Source organism: Molothrus ater, chromosome 2 (genome assembly GCF_012460135.2).
Source record: "Molothrus ater isolate BHLD 08-10-18 breed brown headed cowbird chromosome 2, BPBGC_Mater_1.1, whole genome shotgun sequence".
Classification (NCBI taxonomy): Eukaryota; Metazoa; Chordata; class Aves; order Passeriformes; family Icteridae; genus Molothrus; species Molothrus ater.
The window spans coordinates 96752813-96774525 of record NC_050479.2 but is presented as its reverse complement, the minus strand read 5'-3'; the positions used below and the strand labels follow the sequence as shown (position 1 = coordinate 96774525).

General features: G+C 38.2%; 1 protein-coding gene across 1 annotated transcript in view; it reads left to right on the top strand.

The window, feature by feature from the left end:
* NECTIN3 (nectin cell adhesion molecule 3) overlaps nt 1-21713 on the top strand; it is a 46409-nt gene that overhangs the window by 3653 nt on the left and 21043 nt on the right. Inside the window, exon 2 of the mRNA XM_036405169.2 lies at nt 20110-20448. Coding sequence (XP_036261062.1) covers nt 20110-20448 — 339 coding nt within the window. The remainder of the gene's footprint in view (nt 1-20109; nt 20449-21713) is intronic.

Genomic DNA, 21713 nt, shown 5'->3' with positions numbered 1-21713 from the left:
GAAGTTTGTCCAGACTGTACTTGAGGATAACTCAGAATATGAGGTGTGATCTTTTGAAAGAATTCTTAGCTGTTTCATTGTGGTATGTCTGTTATTTTTCCATGTTACTGTTACACTGTGATGCTTTTGGTGTGCAAGAACTCTCATTTACATATAGAAATGAAGTACAATGTTATTTGAGTTAGGATCTGAACACCTGGAGTATCATAAAGGAATTGTGATGGTTGTTTAGCCACTTCTGCTACATAACAGTTGAACAGTTACTTGATTTAAACAGTGTTTCTCTCTTGCCTTCTTAAACAACTTAATTTGATGTCATGGGATATGCATTCTCTTTGATAGTGGAAGAAAAAGTAGCTCTAGCAGGATTTACTTTTTGTGAGATAGTCAAGTATCCTGTTTAGAAATGTGGTCAAATCTAGCTTGTTTTCTTTCTGATCCCTTTTATGTAGTATTGCTGACAGGGTGATATTGAGAAACAAAGGACTGTTCTGTAGCAGGAGAAGCAAAAATATGTAAACTTTATAGACTACTTGTACCAGCTGATTACCCTTCAGGTGCTGGTAGTAGAGCTTTTAAGGGAGGCACAATCTGATGTAGATTGCATCTGATGTGAGAAGGGAAAAGGAGTTGGGAGTGTGTTGCTTCAGAAAGCAGTGTCTGGGGCTAGTGAGTGGAGCATTTGTGGAGCTCAAAGGAAAAATAAGTTGGAAACTCTAGAATCAAAAGTCTGAATTTTGATTTGTAGAAACCAAATCCAGAGTGAATAAAATTAAGGTAAGAGAAGAATAAAACCTGGTACACAGAAGATAATCTTGCTAAGTGCCAGCTACCTGCAGTGCTGTGGGTAAATGTTGTTTTTTAGTGTTGGTTTTCTGTTGAAGAGCAATAAAATTTGCATCTGCTGTTACACCAACCTGTCACTGTGGAGGTGGCCTGCCCCACTGCTGTGTGGCTGAATTCAGCTTTGTCCAAACAGCTCTTTATCAGAAGGTACGGTTGCAGACTGCTTGGATATGAGTGCCAGGAAGTGAGAATGCTGAGATTGTGTGTGTTGTCTGCTTGCTCTGGAGCCCCTGTACACTGCCACTTAAAGGTGGCTCTGTGATGACGGATTACTTTGCTGTTTGTGTTTGTACCTCAAGCTTGTTTCCAGCTTGGAATGAATGTGCTGTATTGGATGAGAATTATTGGAACTTTGGTTGGTTTTTTTACCCTGATGACTTCTGTTTTGCATGGTATGTGGATTGTTATGCAGAAGTTTCTGTCAGGAATTTTCTAAGGCAGCTGATAGTGGGAAGTGAGTGACCAGATTTGCTAAGTGAAAAATAGGTATAGGTGCAATTATTTAATTATTATTACTTTGTTATGTCACATGTTCTTGGATTTTGTGGTTGTTAGAGGTGGAGGTATATATGGTCTTTAAAGGTGCCTTTAACCAAAACACTTTTGTGTTTCTATGGTTTGTTTTTGGTAGGGTTAGCCTGTCTAAAACAAGATTTTTGAGCAGTACTTATTTGGAGGGTAGTTGTATTCCATGCCTCAGAGTCCATAGGTGTCTGAAATGCAGTAATGTATTTTTATTGAGAGGTTGGAGATGAAGAATTTTTGATTAGGCATGAAATAGGTTGATCAAGTTTTCTTGTTAAAGGGATCATTAGTATTATTCTTTATTTCTGGTTAGAAAGCAGAAGGATTGCCTAGAAAATAGTATCATCTGAGTATGGGGAGAAATCACAAGAAAAGCTAAGAAAGAAGAGGTGGGAATAGCTGAATGTGGAAAAAATGCAAGGAAATATATGAGAAGCAAATAAAGAATGACTTGTGCAGTAAAGGATGTGTCAGGGGAAATAATTACTATGTTTCTGTCTCTGTCATGGGGACAGATGGTAAAGCTGTTGGGTCAAAGCTTGTCTTACTCGCTGGATGTCCTGGATGGTGAAGGTGTAAAACACTGTGTTAAAAGGAGGTGGAGGTGTGTATGAGTGAGGCTCCTGAGGGGCCTCATGGACAATATTTGCATTCATTTGATTCTAAAAATGGTGGCCCATGGTTGCTTAGTACGTAAGCTCGTGATGAAGAGCTTCGAGGTGTAGCACAACTTCCAAGTCATGGTGAAAACACCAAACCCATTTTTTTGGTGTTATCCAATACATGAATGCTTCAGGAGTTACTTTTCAGGTAGTTAACTTTCAGACTTTGGACTGTTTCAACTGTGAACCCAAAAATTCGTCTTTCTGTCCATAAGTTAGCAATAGAAGAAAATTAGCAGCAGAAATGAAAAAAGCCCTTTAATGTCTTAAAGCGTCTGTTGATGTCCTCTATCCTTTTACCTTGGTTTTTCCAAGTGTATGGGAAGGTAAAGGTAGGTAAAATTTAGCATGTTACCAAGAAGGTGACTTTTAGTTCAGGTATTGAAAAGCAGTAACAAGCTTCCAGACAATCCTCTTTTATCATAGCTGCATACTTTTATTCAGTGTTTCTGCTTCTTTTCAGTTGTTTTTCAAGTAGTGTGCAGGAGTAAGAGCAATTTTAATTTTTTAATAGTGTAAAATATCATCCATCTTATTTTCAGTGTGAAGGCTGGTTGAGTGTAACTCTCAAATTGACAGAATATTGAGATTATCTGCAAGCAGTAGACAGCTCTTGCCCATTTCTCTTCCCCAACCCCCTTCCCACATCAGATTTTCATTATGTGGCATTTAAGATAATGTTATATGTCTACAGGGATTCATTGTTTTCTCCTTTTCTGTTAGTCAAGGTTTGTATAACATGATAGCTCTTAAACTAGTTCTGGGATTAGTTTGTACAGAGCTGAATGTTCTTTTGAAAGTGACTGTTGTTTTGAATACTTCAGTGTAATGCAGTGGCATGTGCAAAATTGAAATTGGGTCATTCAAATGGCAATCTCCTGCTAAAGGTGAATAAAGACTAGTCAAGTAGGTCTCCATTGCTGATATGTGTACCAATGAGTGGAAAAAAACAGCTGAGCAAGCTTGATGAATTTATTGGTTACTTTTGGATTTGTAATTTTTGTTAGCCCCTCAGTTGGAAGACTACAGATTAGTGTTGGATTTAACATATTCATACTCCTGTATTGTGTGGATATTCTTTGTCCACTTCTGTTGCCTTTTTTACTTGAAATACCACCCAGTCTTGCTGCATGTGGTGTATTTGTATAAGCTGAAAACTAATTATTGCTGGGACAAGCATAACCAAAACCAGCCTATTGGATGAAGAGATGCTGGAGAAAGGATATGAAGTTGACATGTTCAAGATGGGTAACTAAATTTCTTTTCAGTATATATAATTTGGTAGAAAAATAGTAACTTTAGTCACGTAAAAGTTAAATTACATCAAATACCATGTAACTTCTTCATAGCAACAGATTAATTTAGGGAGTAAGATTTCTGACTCACATATAACTTGGGGGTAATTTCTTTCCCCAAATTCCTTTAATTTCTCCAACATTGACTATTGACCATTGCCACAATTAATAACTAACTCTGCTAAGGTTGATTGCTAACAGTTGGAGAAGAGAAGTCAAGAGCTGTTAAGCTTAATATGATTTTTTAATATATTTGTAAAGATTGCATTATAAAAATCCACTTGTCAACCCTTCACCGATGCTGCTGTTCCTGTGTTTTAAACGCTTCAATGCACTTTTGATTTCAACAGATAAACTTTCTTGAAACAGAAATAATGTTATTATGACTTCATTAAGGCACTGTACCATTTAAAAAGACGCTGTAGTGCTAAAGTAATCAACTATGAGAAATTGATGGTTGTGACCATACTGTGAATCACTTTTTGGGAAATTTAAATGCATCCTGTTGAAAGTTTCAGTGTGTTACTGGTAGCTGAGGTAGCAAAAAATAATCTGCCTCTGGTAACTAGCAAGTGTAATATAGCCATTTATCCAGGATAGGATCTATAGGAAGAAGCATACTAAGTTCTGTGTAGCTGTCTGAGGTATCCCAGGTGGTTTAGGCTTCTGCATGTGTCTTATATGTTCTACATCGAATCTTTAAAGTCCCTTCCAATCCAAACCATTCTGTGATTCTATATATAGAATATATATACCTATATATAGTACATCTATAGTGTGTATATATATATAGTGTATATATATATAGTATAACACAACTGTTAAGTTCAACAGCTGTAAGTAATAAGGTTTTTTACTATAACCAGATTATCACAATTGATAAATCAGTGTTTCCACCTGAATATTTAATAACTTAAACTACCTCCTGATAAATCAGAATGTAATCTTTTGTAGAGAAACAGATTTGTGTAGGCTTTATGGAAAATCTTAAAATGATTCAGCAGTGTTCTACTTTACAGAAAGAGGTGAGGACTGTGTGACTCTACAGAATTGTTAGTGAAAGTTCTTTTTGTGATGAATCTCCAGAGCTACTCTACAGCTGCGTATTCTCAGTCTCAAGAGACATGGCTTAGGTGTAATAAGTTGATGTGGCTACAAATAGGTGAAAACTGAAATGAAGTGAGGAAGACCAGTTTTGATGGTGTCTCCACAATCTGAGACTGCTGTGAAAAGAGGTCCTGAATTGATTGCTGTAAGTACATGGGAGAAGATACTGGGCAAAAGAATAGTGAGCCCTTAAGGGGCTTTTAATAGGATTTCCTAATATTTTCTTGTGGCTAAACTGGTGAGATATGTTTTGGGAAGTGGATTATTAGATGGGGGAAAATTTTTGTGTCCTGCTGAACTGAGAAGATTCTGAGTCCATCTGGAGGCTGGTCACTGGTGGCACCAGTGCAGGGGCAGTTCAGCAGCATTCTGACCTCTATTCCAGGTTGTAAGGCACTTCAAGCAAGTTTATGGATACTATGGATGACTATGAGGGTCAATTATCTGCTGAAAACTGGGGTTAATTGAGTGGGATGTCCACAGGTCAGAAATAACTGTTGGGTACCTTGTGAAATTCAAAAGCAGATCTGTCTTGGGGGGGATGACCCCATGCAGCAGCAGAGATGTGGTGCAGACTGGTGTCAGGTGCCTTTACAAGAAAGATCATAAAGGTCCTTGTGGGACAGTATGTGCCTTTGTCGTGCAAAAGGTAAAGAGCACACTGGGCATGCTCAGCCAGTTCAATGAAGCAATTTGGACTTCTACTATTTGGAGCTTGTGAGACTACATCAAAAGTACAGTGCACAGTTTTGTGCTCCCAAATGTGCGGCAGGTGCAAAGGTGAAAGGCCACTATGGTAGGGAGTCACCACATGATGTATGAAGAGGGCTGGAGAAGTGGGTTTGTCCAGCTTTGAGAAATGTCTGAAGTGGGGCACCCTAATTGCTGCTGGCATTATTTAATAGGCAGTGAGCGGGAAAATAATGACAGACTCTCCTTAGCTATGCAAAGGGAAAGGCTAAGAGGCAGCAGACACAAGCTACAACAAGGGAAATCACTATAATGTGTTAGCAGTATGTTTTCCCATACAGACAATGAAGCGCTGAAATAGGTTGTGGAATCTCTGTCCCTGAAAATATTCAGAACCTGACTATGGTGTGACCCCTGAGCAATTTGATCTGACTTCAAAGTTGGCCCTTTCAGTTGGGGATGGGATTGGATAATTTCCAGAAGTCACTTTCAGTCTAAATGAAGCACATAGTGTGCATGGGCAGGCATGAGCTAGTATACTTAGTTGCTAGCCCTGGAAGGAAAGTAGAAGAAGTTGGAAGTCTTCTGTTTAGATTAAAACGTCAAAGTAAAGTCTGAGGCAAGTTTTTCCTATAAATCAATTTGACTGCTAAAAACTTCAAAATTGGATCCCATTGTTACTTCCTAATGTAAGTTATATATGTTAGAGAATTTGTTAAATAAAGATCTGGCTACATCTTTTCTGTTACTTCAATAAGTAGCCAGTAAGAACTATCCTGTACAGCACAGAGCTGGGTGACAGTGTGAGACATACTGAAAATGTAGCTTAGCAGTAAATTGAGCAGCTATCAAACAGCATTCCCTAGGCTTACTGTTGTGGTGCAGTTCCTGGATAAAAAGGGGTTAACTTTCTGGAACTGCCTGCATTGAGCTGGCCTTAAGAGCTAAAAAAAAGCCAGCAGTGTCAGCAATGCAGGGGGCAGCAGCCATCCCATAACTTTGTAATGTAACTGGTAACTCATCAGATTTTTTACGGACAGCTGAGATTTGCTGCTCCTGACAAAATAAGTTTGTTCTATATCTCATTGTATAACCACAGTTGTTCAATACTGGCAGATAAGACTAAAGCTTACAGGTAATTGAAAATGTGAAGTTAATATTTAGCTGTCCTTCTGAAGTTGTTCGAGGCTTTGCAACATTACATAGTGCAAAGTACAACCTCCCTTCTCTTCCTTGCAGACCTCAGTTCTCCCCAGAGTAGGTGATGTGTGGAAAGACAACATACAAAAAGTCAAGGAGTGGTCTACTTGAGGCCGTCAGGGCTGTCCTAGGGATTGAAGGTCTTGTTCCTTCTGCTAGGATGTCACACACATCAGTGTATGTGTGATACACAGTGCATCAGTATTCCTGACCAGTTTCTAATGGCTTTCTGGTTTCAGTGTAGGAAGTACAGTGCAGGGGACAGGAAATGCTGCATGTTTACAACTGTTATTGAATGTTACTGAAAGCTTAGAATTTCATGTACTACTTACTAATGTCACAGAAAAGCCAAAACAGAAACTCCCCAGTACCCAAAATCCTGCTAACAGAGTGTTTATTTAAAGCAATTCAGAAACATTGCTTGTACAGAAATGTTTGGTAGTTATGTGGACCGTGTACTCTCATACCACTAAATGCAGTGGGCAGTCTTTGATTATGCCATGTCCCTTTCTCCAGCTGAAGTTGAAGAAATATTCAGTTCTGCGTGACTTGAACTTTTACTTTATGGTTCCTACATAAAAGTAATATTCTACTAAAGACAAAGATGTTAATACAACAGTATTTTTTCATTTGCCTTGTTCTCCCCAAAATGGCTGAAATGCTCTAGATAGTTGGTTTTGTGGTGATTTGTTTAAGTTATTCCAAGTCAGGAGGTTTGTGCCTAAAACTTCTTGGTTAGGTTAGGAGTTTCACAGACCTTGCTTTTTAGTATGGCACACCTCTAAATGTCGATAGTTTTGCCTTGTCAAAACCAGCCAGCGTTTCTGGTGGTATCTGTCAGAGTTAATTGGGATTTTTTGTTGATTTTGTTAAACTGCATTGTGTTTATACTGGATGAACTAAGACAATGAAAAACAACCTGTGTACTCTGACTTCATTGGCTTCATTCATCTGAACTGAGCAGTTCAGAAATCCTCCTTTCCACCCTTACCTTTGAGTAGGTAAAATATGGCATAGTTCTAGGACGTGTAGCTTGAATTTGATCACGTTTTTGTTAGACCTTATGTCTGAACATTAAGTTGAACAATAATTGTATATTTCAGAAATTGGCAGTTAATTGGTTCTCTGAGTTGACTTAAGTTTGCCTTGATAATGAATGTAGAGGTGGAGTCTGAGAAGGGTAGTGTAGTATCGGAAGAACAGAAAGTATGGAAAATAAATTTACTAAGTAACAAAACAATTAAGTACTGATATAGCACTGCACAAGTCAGTAAATACAGGCACAGAAATATGGTAATTCTTGATTTATATCTTCATTGCTTCTCCTAGCCAGCTGGATTGACCATCATTTCAGCATGTGTGCTGTGCAGTCTTACAATTAATATGTAGATTCTGGCTGACCATTGCAGCTCTCCTGTGCTACCTGGTGTAAATACTGTGAAATGCATGAAAGATCAGGTATTAATTATTTGGACTTCTCTAGTTGCTGAACTTTCCCTGAGGAACAAGGACTACTGAACCAGAGGCAGGGTCTGTCTGATGAAGTAAGGTGGAAGGTTCTTATCCAAAAACATTGCTAGCTTGTGAGGAGGGTTTTAAACTATGCATGTTGAGATGACCTTTGATTTTTCACTAATCTGAAAAAAAAGCAAAGATACAAGGAGCAATCAACAAGTGTCTGACGGGGATATGATGGAATTTGGTTTTTATCCCTTCCCTTGTGAAGGCAGCACAAATGAGCACAATTGCAGACTTAGGATCTCATTGGGATTGCAGCAATGTTGTGGAATAGCTTGCATGACTGGAGTCATGCAATTAGCTCTGTTTGTACCTTCAGGAAAGGCAGGCTGGCAAGGTGAAGAAGAGTGTCTAGAATGCTTGGAGCTAGACTGGCATGGCTAAACAGAGAGCTGGAACTCAGGAAAAGGAGAGTTCATGAGCTTTGGAAGAAGGAGCAGGCAAATCAGGAGGATGTGATGTTTGCAGATGGAAAATTAGAAGCACCAAAGCCCAACTGTGATTTAATCTGGCTACTGCTGTAAAAGAAAGTAAAAAAAATATTTTTACAAATACACAAGCAACAAAAGGAGGGCTAAGGAAAATCTCCATCCTTTTTTGAGTGTGGGGTGAAACAGTGACAAAGGGTGAGGTACATAATGAATTTTTTGCCTCAGTATTTAAAGTTAAGACTAGTTGTTCTCTGGGTACCCAGACCTCTGAGCTTGGAAGACAGGGATGGGGAGCAGGTTGAAGCCCCCATAATCTGAGGATAAATGGTCAGTAACCTGCTGTGCCACTTAGACACACACAAATCGTTGGGGCCTGATTGCATCTACCTAAGAATACTGACAAAGCTGTCAGAAATGCTCACCCAGCCACTTTGAATGATTTACCAGCAGTCCTAGTTCTAGTTCACTGGAAGTTAGCAAATGTGATGTCCAGCTACAAGAAGGACTGGAAGGAGGATCAAGGAGACTACAAGCCTGTCAGCCTGACCTCAGTGCCAGAGTTGGTTATGGAGCAGATCATACTGAGTGCCATCACTCGGCATGTGTAGATGTGGCACTTAAGGACTTAGTTTAGTGGTGGACTTGGCAGTTGTAGCTTTATGGTTGGACTCAGTGATCTTAAAGGTCCTTTCCAGCCTAAACAGTTCTGTGATTTTTAAGTCTCACATCTGGACTGAGATAACTCCATTCAACTGCACAGGCTGTGGTCCAAGGGGCTAGAAGGCAGCTTGGCAGGCATAGGTATAGAGCCCTGGTGAACAACAAATTGAGCAGTATCAGCAGTTTGTCCTCACAGCAAGGAAGAGAGACCTTATCTTGGGCTCTGCTAAGCATTACAGCAGATTGAGGGAAGGGATATATTTTGCCCTAGAGTACTGTATCCAATTTATGGCTCATGGTACCAGGGAGACACTGAGCTACCAGAGCAAGCCCAGAAGTGGGTCACTGTGTCGACTGGAGCACAAGGTGTGTGAGCAGAGGCTAAAAGAGCTGGGCCTGATCAGCCTGGAAACGGGAAAGCTGCAGAAAAGGAGCCCTTATTTGCTGCCTGATGAGAACGTATTAAGAACGTAGATCAACACTTTCTTCAGACACCCCACACAAGCTGGAGTGTGGAAAATCCTGAGCCAATGTAAGGAAGTAAAACTTGTCTGTGAGAGAGAAGGTGTCCAAAATATTTGAGGAATCAATGTCAGGTGGTGATATCCCAAACCCGACTGGACCAATCTTTAAGCAGCCTGATATAACTAGACCTACATTGAGCAGAACTGAATGGCCTCTTGAGGTCCCTTGCCTCTTTACCTACATGAAATCATTATTCTCTACATCAGTATTAGAGCTTGTTTTACTTTGCCAATGATAAATGTATTATGAAGAAAGCTGTGCCTAGGAGTTCACTTGTGTCTATGGTAATTGCTAGGTGACCTGGTTGGAAATGATCACTATAGCTTACATCTGACAACATGACCTGCTGAACACTTTATCAGAGCATTTCTGTGGAAGTTTGGTTGGTTGGGTTTTTCCCTCCCCTCTACAGGCTTGTACTGATGAGTAGTGGTTCCGGTGACTTGAGTCTGAATGCTTCAGTCTGACAAATGAAGTCAGAGTGATTAAGTCAAGAATATCTTAATAATACTCTGGGATAGACATGAGTTTTTTGGGTAATCTAGCAAGATGCACATTATAATTACCCTCATGGTTAGGATGGCAGCTTATGTAAATACCACTGTGTAGCAGGAAAGTGACTTGCTGCTTTATAATGAAAGAGAACAAACAGCAGTGACAAGAATCCTATACTGAACACTTTGTATTTTTGGGTTCTGATTGAGTTGCCTTTTTTTTTTTTCTGTTAGTCTGTGAAATGGCAAGTTTATTATATGGTAGTGTTGAAACAGCAACCATTTAACTTGGAAGAAAGCTGGTTTTTGGACTGGGTTGGCATTTGGAGCACCAACCCGTGTGTTTGCAAGTTTGTGGCTAGGTGGAAGAGAATATGCTGTTATGGCATTAGTAGCTTCTACATTTTGAAATTAGGCAGAAGACAGTAACTCCTCAGACTTCTGTAATATTTTAGTGGTCAATCAGTCAATCCCTTATCCCCAATTTCTCTTCCCCTCAAAGAAAAAAAAACAAAATCCCCCAAAAACCAAAAGAAGAGAAAAAAGTGGATATTGTAATAGCATTAAATTGCCTTTCTAACTAAGGAGTGGAGAGGCATGGAGTCTGGAAGGAAGTGGCAGGGTATTTATCTGACCAGACCAGATTTAGCAGTCACTGTGGTCTGGGAAGTTTTTTCTGGAAGGATTTGTTTGCTGGAAGCTATAGTTTTCGGTGATGCTGGAGGATAGTAGGATTGTGTCTGTTGCATTTCTTGGAGTATGAGGTGCCCTAATTATATATAAGTGCTAGTTACTCATAGCAAATTGGAATAAAGATGAGTTACAGAATTTTGAAGTACCTTAAGAAACTGAGGGATTGAATAGTTAAGCAAGCTGAAGTATAGATGGTTGTTCAGTGATGCCCATGAGGCATCCTTTGTGGAGGAGAGTATTAAACTTTGTGTATGAATTATTATAAATATTAAATATTTGTATAATTGCAAAGAAGGCCTTGAGTATGTGGTGGTCAGTTCTGTGAGGTTTGCCAGAGGTCTGGTTTGAAGGGGCTGCCTGTACAAGGTCTGAACTAGGCAGTGCACTGTTGGGAAGCATGTCCTCTGTCATGATGTTGTATTGGCATCCTCTTTGAAGTGTAATAATGCCAGCTTTGAAATTTCTTAGCTCTGAAGAGTATACTAGAATTGAAACCTTTTAAAAATAAACTGATGTTCAGAAAGTGACAATTTTTGTGTAATGTCATTGTATGTATCATGAGAGGCAGTTTATATATAGAAGTCAGAAAAGTTGAAGCACTAGCTGACTAAAACTGTGATTAGGTGTTCCTGTAGATCTCCAGAATGGAATTTCTTTCATAATCTTGAACTCACAGCCCTGCAAATAAGTTAAGAGATTGAGCTTTAAAATAAATTTTAAGCAAGCAACATTAGAGTTATATTTAAGCATAAGGTTATAACTTGACTTATTATTAAACATGCTGAGAATGAGTTAAGTTTTCTCAAAGCTGAAGGCTGTCATTTCTCCTAAATCTTACTTGTTGCTGAGAATAAGACTTCTTTGTAAGGAGTGATTTGCGGATGCCACAGTGACTCAGCTGAGGACAAAATGAGGCTAACAGATTTCATGGGGAGTTAAATATACAACAAACCTAAACTTTTGAAGAGTTAAAAGCTTTTAACAAAAGACGTGACAAAAGATTAATATCTGCTTGTGGATCAGAATAAAAAAACATTAGTCATGGAGGAGACTGGTGACCTGCTGTGAGCTGGCTGTCCCTCTGATGAAGAGGAGAACCTTTATTGAAAAAATAACTAAAGGATACAAATAGAAGGAAATGAGAAATATGTTCGATAGGAAAGTAGCTATTTTATCAACTTGCAATGTTCAAGTTAAACCAAATGCAAGCTGACCTGAGCATGAGAAAAGTATCTGAAAGTGCTCTAAGTAATTATGTGTTAGCAGAAAGTACTGGCATTCTGTTTCATAATGTATTTGAAGTTCTACTTACTGAACATTAAAAATGAAATGATTTTGCCATTCTAGATACTGTCAGTGTTAATTTCTATTTTGTGTTTTCCCTATTTTGTTCATGTATATCTCGGTTGGTTTCTTGATTTGCAAAGCAGGTGGAGGATAGTCTTAAACACAGTTGAAGAGACAGCAGGTTTCTGGGAAGAGGATTGGGAATGAGACTTGTAAAAGGAGTGCATTTTGAAGTCTTCTCACAGTAGCAAGATCTGGATGACCCCAACGATCATGCTAGAACAAGTGGTAGAAGCTATGGGATGGAATGTTCCAAGTACCTGAAGTGAGAAATTGTGATTAAGTCCATCAGCATGTGTGTCATATTGGCTAACAAGAATTTTAAGGAGGACTAGTTTATTACTTCAGTAAAAATAACTATTAATCTTATAATAACAAAGCAAATAAAATCCTTGATCATGTGTAGGATCATCCTAGGTTAGTTTGATTTTTTTTTTTTTTTTATTACTAAATATCAAACCTTTCTAAAGTAAAGGGTGTGGAGGTTTGTCATTTTGGTCAGGGTGTTTATTTGAGGAATTCATATTCTGTAGCCTCAAAGGATTTCTTTATTTCAATGGGCTTGGTTGTTTGGGGGTTTTTTCCCTTCTGTTTTTGTTCTTTTTTTTACTGCTTTACTAGTTCATCTTCTTCCTAATCTCCACAGGCATTCTCTTTTTTGCAGTGTAAGTTCTTTTGGACCTTTATCGGGTTACCTTTTATAAGAATAATAATGGGCTCTTCCAGTCCTTTCCTGTAGGTCATGTTTTCTGGGCCTTGGAGCGCACTTTGCTTTCAGACTCTCTAGATGGCTAATATATGATGTGTGCTGTTCAAGCTGAACAACTCCAGATGGAGCCTCACTGATGTTGGCTAGAGCATATACTTCTATATTAGCATATTCTATAGTGTCACTTTCAATTCTTGGTATGTAATCACCATGCACTTGCTGTAGCTTTCAGAACACACTTTGCTCTCTAACCAGTTATTTAACATTCTTGATGTGTTACTTAGACCTGTTCCTGATGGCTGCTAGTCTAATTTGGACCCGCTGCAGCTTGAAGGTATTTTTCTGCCTGACTGGGAAAGGTTTGTTAAGTGTAGCTTCACTTGTTTCTTTGTGTATAATGCATTAGTCATCAGCTCCACCAAGATTCAGATGTACAATTCTCCTTTTGACCTTGAATCTTCTGTTAAATATTTTGGTTATGTGTTTAAACTGGATGCCACACAGGAGGACTTCAGCCTTTCTCACCAAATCAGTTTGTCAGAACTATTGACTCATCTTTTGTGTTTCAGAAGATTTCTAAGATCATCTGGCACTCTTTAACAAACTTTCCAGTAAGATGTTTGAGTTACATTAAGGACTGCTTGTTTCAATCTCTTCTGTGTATTTATACTTATTGCTCTGATACTTAGGGATTTGAATGTATTTAAATGGGGGTGTGAAGCATTTTGTGGTGGTTAAGCAGTAGTGGTGTGTATATAGATAACTTTAGAACTACTTGTTTACTCTTACTACTAGTTTTTTTGAGGGAGTGGGACTTGAAATGAGATGTCTTCCTCCAGTCCTGCTTTTGAGCCTGGCCTATTTATTGGAAAACTAGTACCTCATTGTCCTGCTTATTCCTTTTAAAGGAGATAGGATTGGAAGACTTGGTGAAACAGAGTTGGAAATAATAATTACAGAAAAACTTCCAGCTGCTTCATAGCCTGCCCTACTTATTAGTTCAACATATTTTAAAACATCTGAAAGTTTAGTGTCAGGATAAACATGTATGTCTTAATTTGCTGTGTGTTAATATGTATAAATGATTATAATGTAAGAACATGTAAAATGGACATTGATGTTAATGTCGTCTAAGTCAAAATTCCACACAAAGTTTTAAAGTTCATGGGACTTTAAATCAAACTACTCACTAAGAATGTTTACAAAGTTTTGACCTTATAAAATTGGCTTTCTAAGAGTGTCCTTCCCAACTCCATTTGAATCGTGAGCCTAACATTACTTTTTAATTTCCTCTAGTGTCTTAGATTGTCCTGCTGCTTGATACTAAAGGTCTGTGCAGCATGGTGGTAAGCAGAGTATGCAGGGGCACAAGTGCTGTCTTACATGGAGATAAACTAGAACAGAAGCGCTGGTTCACATGGCATTCTGAAATAAGAATGGTGGGTAACAGCCAACCCTGACTCCAGGGGCAGAGTTTTTCTGAAGCTCCAACTCCTGACTCTATGAGTTGGGCTCAAGCTAATGTTAAACTCTAAGTTGTAACTACTTTTTCTTTGACTTTGTGTTGCATTGGAGTAAAGTGTCTTTGAAATCTCTTTCTTTGCTTTCTGTGTTGCAAATGTCAGTCTTGTAGATAATTTATTGTGGAGCTGAAGAGGTTTGCATATGTTGTCATCTTTAACTCCTTTGTGCTAGGATGACAGTTCTTTGTCCAGTATTGCATTACCTGGCCTTTTAACAGGCAGTGGGAGTCCTCTCTCTGGGCTCTGGATGCTATCTTATGAATGGTAGCTGTAGCTTTCCCAACAATTATTTCTATTCCTTTATCCCTCTATGAAGATACACATGTTGATGCAGCAACTAGAGGGAGATAACTGACAGTCTCTTCCATCAGCTGCAGGGAATGAAGGAGCAGAGTAAGACAAGCCTCCTGGCTGAATGGTGTGATATCTTGTCAGCTGTACTTTTAGGAGCAGCCAGATGGTGGTTCAGAGTGTTTCAGAATTCTGCAGAACATCCTGTGATAGCACTTAACTGAGAATCAATCAGTCTGGAGCTTGATGTTAGTAAAACCCTTCAGCAACAGCTAACTTTTGAGACAGCACTGAAATCGAGACTGACCTCTTCACACAGTTCTCATTGCCAGTCTCTTTGAATTTTCGGTTGCTTGGAAAAGATACGGCTTTGTGCAACTTTATTTTATAATTTTCAACTAGAAGTTATATTCCCCTTTCTATGGTTTTTGTAAGAAGTCAGGCTATAGTCACCTAGAGGAGAGCTGCTCATGCCATAAACCATCTCAAGACTTGAACCTGTTTTGGGCCGTTTGCAGGCATAGGAAGTTAACATTCAGAAGTTAACCATTTGCAAGTGGTGGATTTGCATGTACTGCATCATGTTTTTAGTTTCCTGTTGGTATTAGGTAAAGTTCAAGATTCAAGAATCCCTTGACCTTCAGTAAAATGAAAAAGCAACCTGAGAGAGCCTGAGAGCCTTCAGTAGTCTTGGCTTCAGACTATCAAATTGCTATGCATCATTTCACTGAAACTTTTTGCATTCTGGTAGGCTTCTGTATGCCTATTATACTGTATGCTTAACATGGAACAAGGTTTTAAGTTTTGCTCCCTGAGATGGAAGTAATACATTCCTGGTTTTCTTCTTTAAAAAAATAAGGCAAGTTCTGTACAAAAAAAAAGGAACTTGAGCTGAGTCCTGTAAATGCAATGCTTATAGAAGCTAATCTCGTGCTGTTCCTGATCTCAGCTCACTTGTCCTCAAAAAACTGATTGACACTCCAAGCAGGGATTGCGATAAAGCAGATCCTTAGGTGAAAGTAACACTAGGTTATAATACTTTCTCTTTGATTTAAGTGAAGTTTTTTCTTACGTACTTGGTTAGCACTTCTAATTGGAAGCTGATGTTGAGGCATTTTGTACTACTTAGTCTTGAATCTCTTCCATTCCTTGGTTCTGATCTTTTTTTTGACACAGTAATTTGGTCATGCCCTGGTACTCAAAAGACACACTGACTTCTTCCCAGTCATTTAGGCATATATTTTTATAAAGCCTTAAGTTGAGGTTTCAGCTTGTTTTCTGAAGTGTCTTTAGGTGATTTGTTTTTCCAGTTAAACAAATCTGAAAATGCCACTGGATTTGTGGAGCTGTGCTCATTGCCTGGGTTGCAATCGCCTCTTGTGATTGGCTGAGCTAATTCAGAAGGTTAAATCGGGAAGAGAACAAGTGAGTTTTTGAAGGTAGGGGTCTTTTAGGTACCTGATGAATGCTGACACAGGAGGAGGAGGACTGCAAGAATAAGCTTTTTGATGTCAGCTGAAATTCAACTGGCCAAACAATAATGCTTAGCCTGACTTTGAGAGTGTTCTGCTGACATAGCAACTTGCTGTCTGCAAAATGGAATGTTCTTGTTGTTTTGCTCCATTTATGATTGGACCTCTTCTGAGTTCCCTGCCACTAGTTTGTGCTAAGGCCATGTATACCCATGAGCTGAATAACTTGCTGATAGAGGGGAAAAATTAAGTTTTATGCTCTTCTGTAGTTTGGCTTTGTCTTGTGGAAATAGTCAGCAGGTTGTGGAAAATCCGTGGCCAGAAATGGTCAGTATGGTCACCCTGTCTTGCCAGAAGGGTGCTGTTAAGTGGGTAGAAAAATGCATTGCTTTTATAATTAGACTTGTGCATGGCTGCTTCATATAGAAAATCTAAATCTGCTGTTTATTGCAACAAATAACAAGCCTGCAAATGTGATAAGTATTCTGTCATTCCAAATCATGAATACTTTGTTGTGTTATGAAGGTTGTCATAATTCCTCAGTATCTTTTTTTCAGTTAGTAGTAGAAACTTAATTCAGAATTGATGTTGAAAATATTATCATGGTCAGTATTTGATAGCACCTAGTTCTGTGGCTTTTAATGCTGCAAGTGAGCCTAAGGGATCTTTTTGTTTTGTTTACTCTTTAAACATTCTGTCAAGTTGCATGAGTAGAGTCATTGCCTTGCTGTTTCAGGTAGTATTCTTGACTTTATTGCCAAGCATGGCATTGGATCACTGTGATCAAAAATCATTTAGTGCATAGGAATTTAGCTGAAATTGAATCATGATAAAGTGCTTGAGTTGGCAATCTCATCAGGCACTGTGTGAAACAGTACAATTTTATGTATTCCAAGGAAACAAAAAGGAAAGGGAAGGCAGATCTCTAAAAGCTTGGGCAAATATAAAGAAAAAAGTAAGAAAACCTCATGTTGCTGTGTTTACCTTGAGAATTTACAAAATATCTTGATTACTAAGTAAGTACGAAGTGTATCCAGAAGTTTTGTTGAGAATGACAGACTTCAATATTGTGAACGTGAGGCAGAAAAGGTCAGATTTCAAGAGGAGGAGGGCCAGGCCTCATTAAAACAGTAAATGCATATTCTATGTGCCTGTGTGTCCTAAATTTGGATCAGTTAAGAACCTGAATAGTGTGGTCTTGAAGTGGCTTGTTCTTCAGAACCTTGTGCATTATGAGCCTCTAAGTGTGTTATTTTGGGGGAGACATGTAGCTCGTTATTCAATTACAATCTGTGAGCAGAATACTGACTCTTGAGTGGAAGTCTTTATGTCAAAGGAAATACTTATCTTGAGCATCCTGAGCCTTGGAGAGCCCTGAATATCTGCATGGTAATTAGCTTGCTAGTTTGAACTATTAGCTTGATTGCTCTGCAACTGCAGCTAGTTAAATAATAACTGGATGGAGATACTGTTCCAAATCAAGTATGTGGCATTGGCACATCAGATTTAAGCTGTTTCTGCACTTTAAACATTTTGGAGTCTATATACTGTTTTATGAGCTGTATGTAAGTTCAAGTTAAATAATTTGTGAAGATAAGTTTGTTTGTTTGTTGGTTTGGGGTTTTTTTTGTCTTTTGAGTCTGACTATGTGTCAGAAGATGAGATAAATGTAAAAATGTAAAATTTGGAGTAGTGATATATTAGCTTTCTACCTCCCTTGCTGGAGAAGGGGAAGAAAAAAAGATCTAACTGATCAACATTCTATGCCTGCAAGTGTGTTTATGTCTATAAATATATATAGGTCCTGCTCAGTTCAGTCTGTAAATCTTGAAAATAGCAGCAATGAAAAAGTTTGACTTCTGAAAATATTCATGTCATTCATGTGAGAACACAATGTTCTCATAGCACAAATGAGCTGTTAGAGGTATTCCTTGGTGGGAAAATTGTTGAGTATTGACTTTTTAAATGTACAATGGTCATCTTTATGTAGCTAAAGCCTCCAATAACTGGGAGCAGAGTTGTGAAAAAAAAAAAAAGTAAAAGGAAGCAAAAGACCTCATGTTAGACCTGTGTTCTGTTAACTGGGATATTTTTTCAGTTTAGTTTGTTACCTTCTGCAGAAGTGTGAACAGTTTTTGTAAGTTCACTTGTGGGGTTTTTCTGTACTAAGCTTTTTGGGGTTATATACAGCTAATCACTATGATAAAGTATAGGTTAAGATACAGTAGATTTAACTGTAGCAGAAAGCAGATTCCTGAATGAAAGTGTTTTTCTTTGCTTAAATTACATTACAGAGTATTTATATCCAATACATTCTGAAATACATTTCACAAATATAACTTGTGAATTTATTTATAGGGTAAAAAGCAATAATCAAATACTTTTTAAGGAACATTCCACCTTATGTTTAAATGTAGCAATGGCAAGTGGAGATGAATTTTGGACAGAACTCTGTGCATCCCAGTTTGCAAATAGCTGCCCTCTTTCCAGTGTCTGTTACATTAATGTGTTAGATAAAAGGCATGAGGAGAATAGACAGAATGTTCTTGCGCTACTTGTCATGGCAGATAGTCTCTATTTGAAATGTGTTATGGGTTTTTTTTTTACTTTTCTTGTTATTTTTTGTCCCTTCACCAGCCCCACTTACCTACTGATGTATCAACAATATTGGTCTGAATTTTTGGCTTAGTTTGACTTATTTGTGTAGCTTAAGGTGTTCATACTGTTGATGTTAGTCAGTAGTTTTATACTGAAGAAATCCATAGCTAAATCACTTTTTTGGGTGACTTCATTGACTGAGAAATAGTTTGAACAATGAAAAATCAATCAGTGGGAAGGAGAAAGCTTTTAACAATGGATTTGTAGACAAAGGCTTTTAAGGACTGATTTCCTGAACACATGGCTTGCCTTTTGTTTGAGCTTGGTGAGTGAAAAGGCAGCTAGCTCATGTCTCAAGATGGATGACTTCTTCATGCGTATGAGAATGGGGCTAATAAAATTTATACTTGACTTTTTGCTTCATCAGTGAACTTCTTTAGTTACAGCTTGAGCACTGACTTGGTATCTGAAGAGAGAATCAGAGCATTTGAAATAGCTCTGTTAAAATCTGAGCTCAGAAAAAAGAAATACACTGTGGACTAAGACTTTGGTTCTTTTTCATCAGGTCAGTTTGCTCCAAGAGAACTAATGAGTCAAGTTGCTGGAGCATCTGTTGGCAAAAGAAATTGTGAATCTGTGGTATACTGAACTGCTTTGTCCTAGTGGATTTCCTTTTTTGAAAGGAGGATGGTGTAAAGTGCTGAGCTTAGAATGTAGCTGCTACTGTGGAAGACATTTTAGGTATTAAGCAGAAATATGTTGAATCCTAAGCAAGCACTTGCCTATGCCTACTCTTGCATATTTACTGTCTGAGACAAGGTCTTGTGTGAAGACATACCACTGCACTGAAGCAGAAGAATTACATATGTATGATGGTAAATGTCTTCATTAGGAGGTAGGGTAGGAAAGCTCAAGTTGAGGTCTTTGAGTGACTGTCACTGTAAACATGGAGTGGTTTGTGGGATTTTGATAGGGGCTTTTTTGTTTGTTTTTTTAATTGTTGCTTTGCGGTTTAAGTATTTACTGGTATGGTAAGTGCTAGAAGTTTCACTTATTTCAACTTATAAAAGATATGACTTGATAAATATTGTTTAAGGAGAAACATGTAAGTGCAGTAGTTTAACTTAAGTTTTTGCTTGATGCTCTAGATCAGTAATCAGACTGCTAAAAAGTACCAAAGTACCATGTCTTGTTTTTTTGGTAAATCTGAATTCACAGAATGTTCATATCCAGTTAAATTCCCAAAAGACTGTTAGCCCAGTTATACAATTGTCAGGTTGTTTTTATATGAAGTTGTGTATTAGTGGTAGTATCCTCTGAAAAATGATTGATCTGTGCCTAGGTTTGGTGTTTTTGCTTGAAATGTGTTTCTGTAGTATTTCCACACTGTTGTGAATCAGTTAATCAGAAAAAAAGCAGGAATTCTCTTCTAAAAAGGTAAGCTAATTATGGAAGAAGGCTTACTGTGAAAACCAAGCAACATAACTTACTTGTGTAGCAACTAACACTTGCTTTGTTTTTAGGTGCCTTAGCTGGACCAGTTGTTGATCCACATGTGACAGCAGTTTGGGGGAAGAAGGTTGCACTGAAATGCATAATTGATGTAAACGAAACAATAACACAAGTTTCTTGGGAGAAGATATATGGTAAAAGTTCACAGACTATTGCTGTTCATCACCCTGAATATGGAATATCTGTTCAAGGAGAGTACCAAGGAAGAGTGGCATTTAAAAACTACTCACTTACTGATGCAACAATCATCTTAAAAAATGTAAGCTTTTCTGATGCAGGAGAATATGTTTGCAAGGCAGTTACATTCCCGCTTGGAAATACACAGTCATCAACAACTGTAACAGTATTAGGTAAGTAGCTTCTTTTTGAAAGCAAAATTCTGCAAATAACTTACAAATAAGTTGAATTTTACCATTTAACCTAAAGAAAATGTAAAATATGTGTTTGCTGGGCTTTGATTACAGGTGTGCAATTTTTACTAATGTCATAGAGGAGACTTCTTTTTGTTCTTGCTCCTTTAGAACTTGTTATTTGACTGTCTAGTTATTAAAAATAAATGAGTTCCTATTTAGGAATTATGCTGAAAACAAACATTCAGTTTGTATTAGCAGTGTTTTAGAGCTTTGACAGACAATGCTGATACCAGGGACTTGTGTGTATGTGCTGGGAAGCTGCTGGACTTGGGTTTAGCTACTGCCTTGGCTAAATGCCCTCAGTTTGTAGTGGGTAATCACCGGTCTTCAGAAAAAGCAGGTATTTCTAAACCTTGTTGGTTTGTCTCAGTGAAATAGTCCATCATCTGTAATGAGGTTAGAGAGCACCTAGTAAGGGTCAATGCCCCATGCCTGGAAACATTTGGATGGGACTTTGCAGCAGCCTGGTGTAGTTCAAGATGCCCCTGCTAATTGCAAGGGGATTGGACTGGATGACCTTTAAAAAGTCCCTTCCAATGCAATTCTATGATTTTATAAATATGCTGCTAACATGATAATTTAATATAGCTGCTTAGGTCTGGTGATGCAAACTTGTTCTTTGCACAATATAAATGTAAAGCAAAACTGTCTAGATGACTGCTGGGAGTTGTGGGAAGAAAGAGTCAATTTAAGCTCTTGACTGTTTGTGGATAGTCATAATGTGAAACTTTGATAGACTTGAGAGTTTGTTTACACTAATTTTCTCCCTCTTGTTGAGGGCTGTGTATTGCTGTCATAAGGAATTAGTGCTGAAGTGCAAGTAACTCAGGTGTTACTGCAGTGTAAGGTAAAATGATTACCCTGAAACTTGAAAGCCTCTTATTAAGCTGCCCTCTCCTTACAAGAGTATTCTTCTTGTACTAGTGTAAGGTACTTCTGTATCTCTTGCCAGGAGTAAAATATTTTCTGTAGCTGAGATGGTTGTGAATGACTATTTCTGCAAGCAGATGTGCTTTTTAGGATCATCTCTTGGTCTTTGATACTAGCTTTTCATAGTAGTAGAATATTCAATGGGATTAATCAGAGGGCTGTAGCACCGTATGTAAACTGGTTTTCACCACAAGGTGGGGCAAAATAAATGCATTAAAGTAACTGGCTTAATCCAATTTGAAACCAGTAACTTAACTAAAATTCTGTGTGAT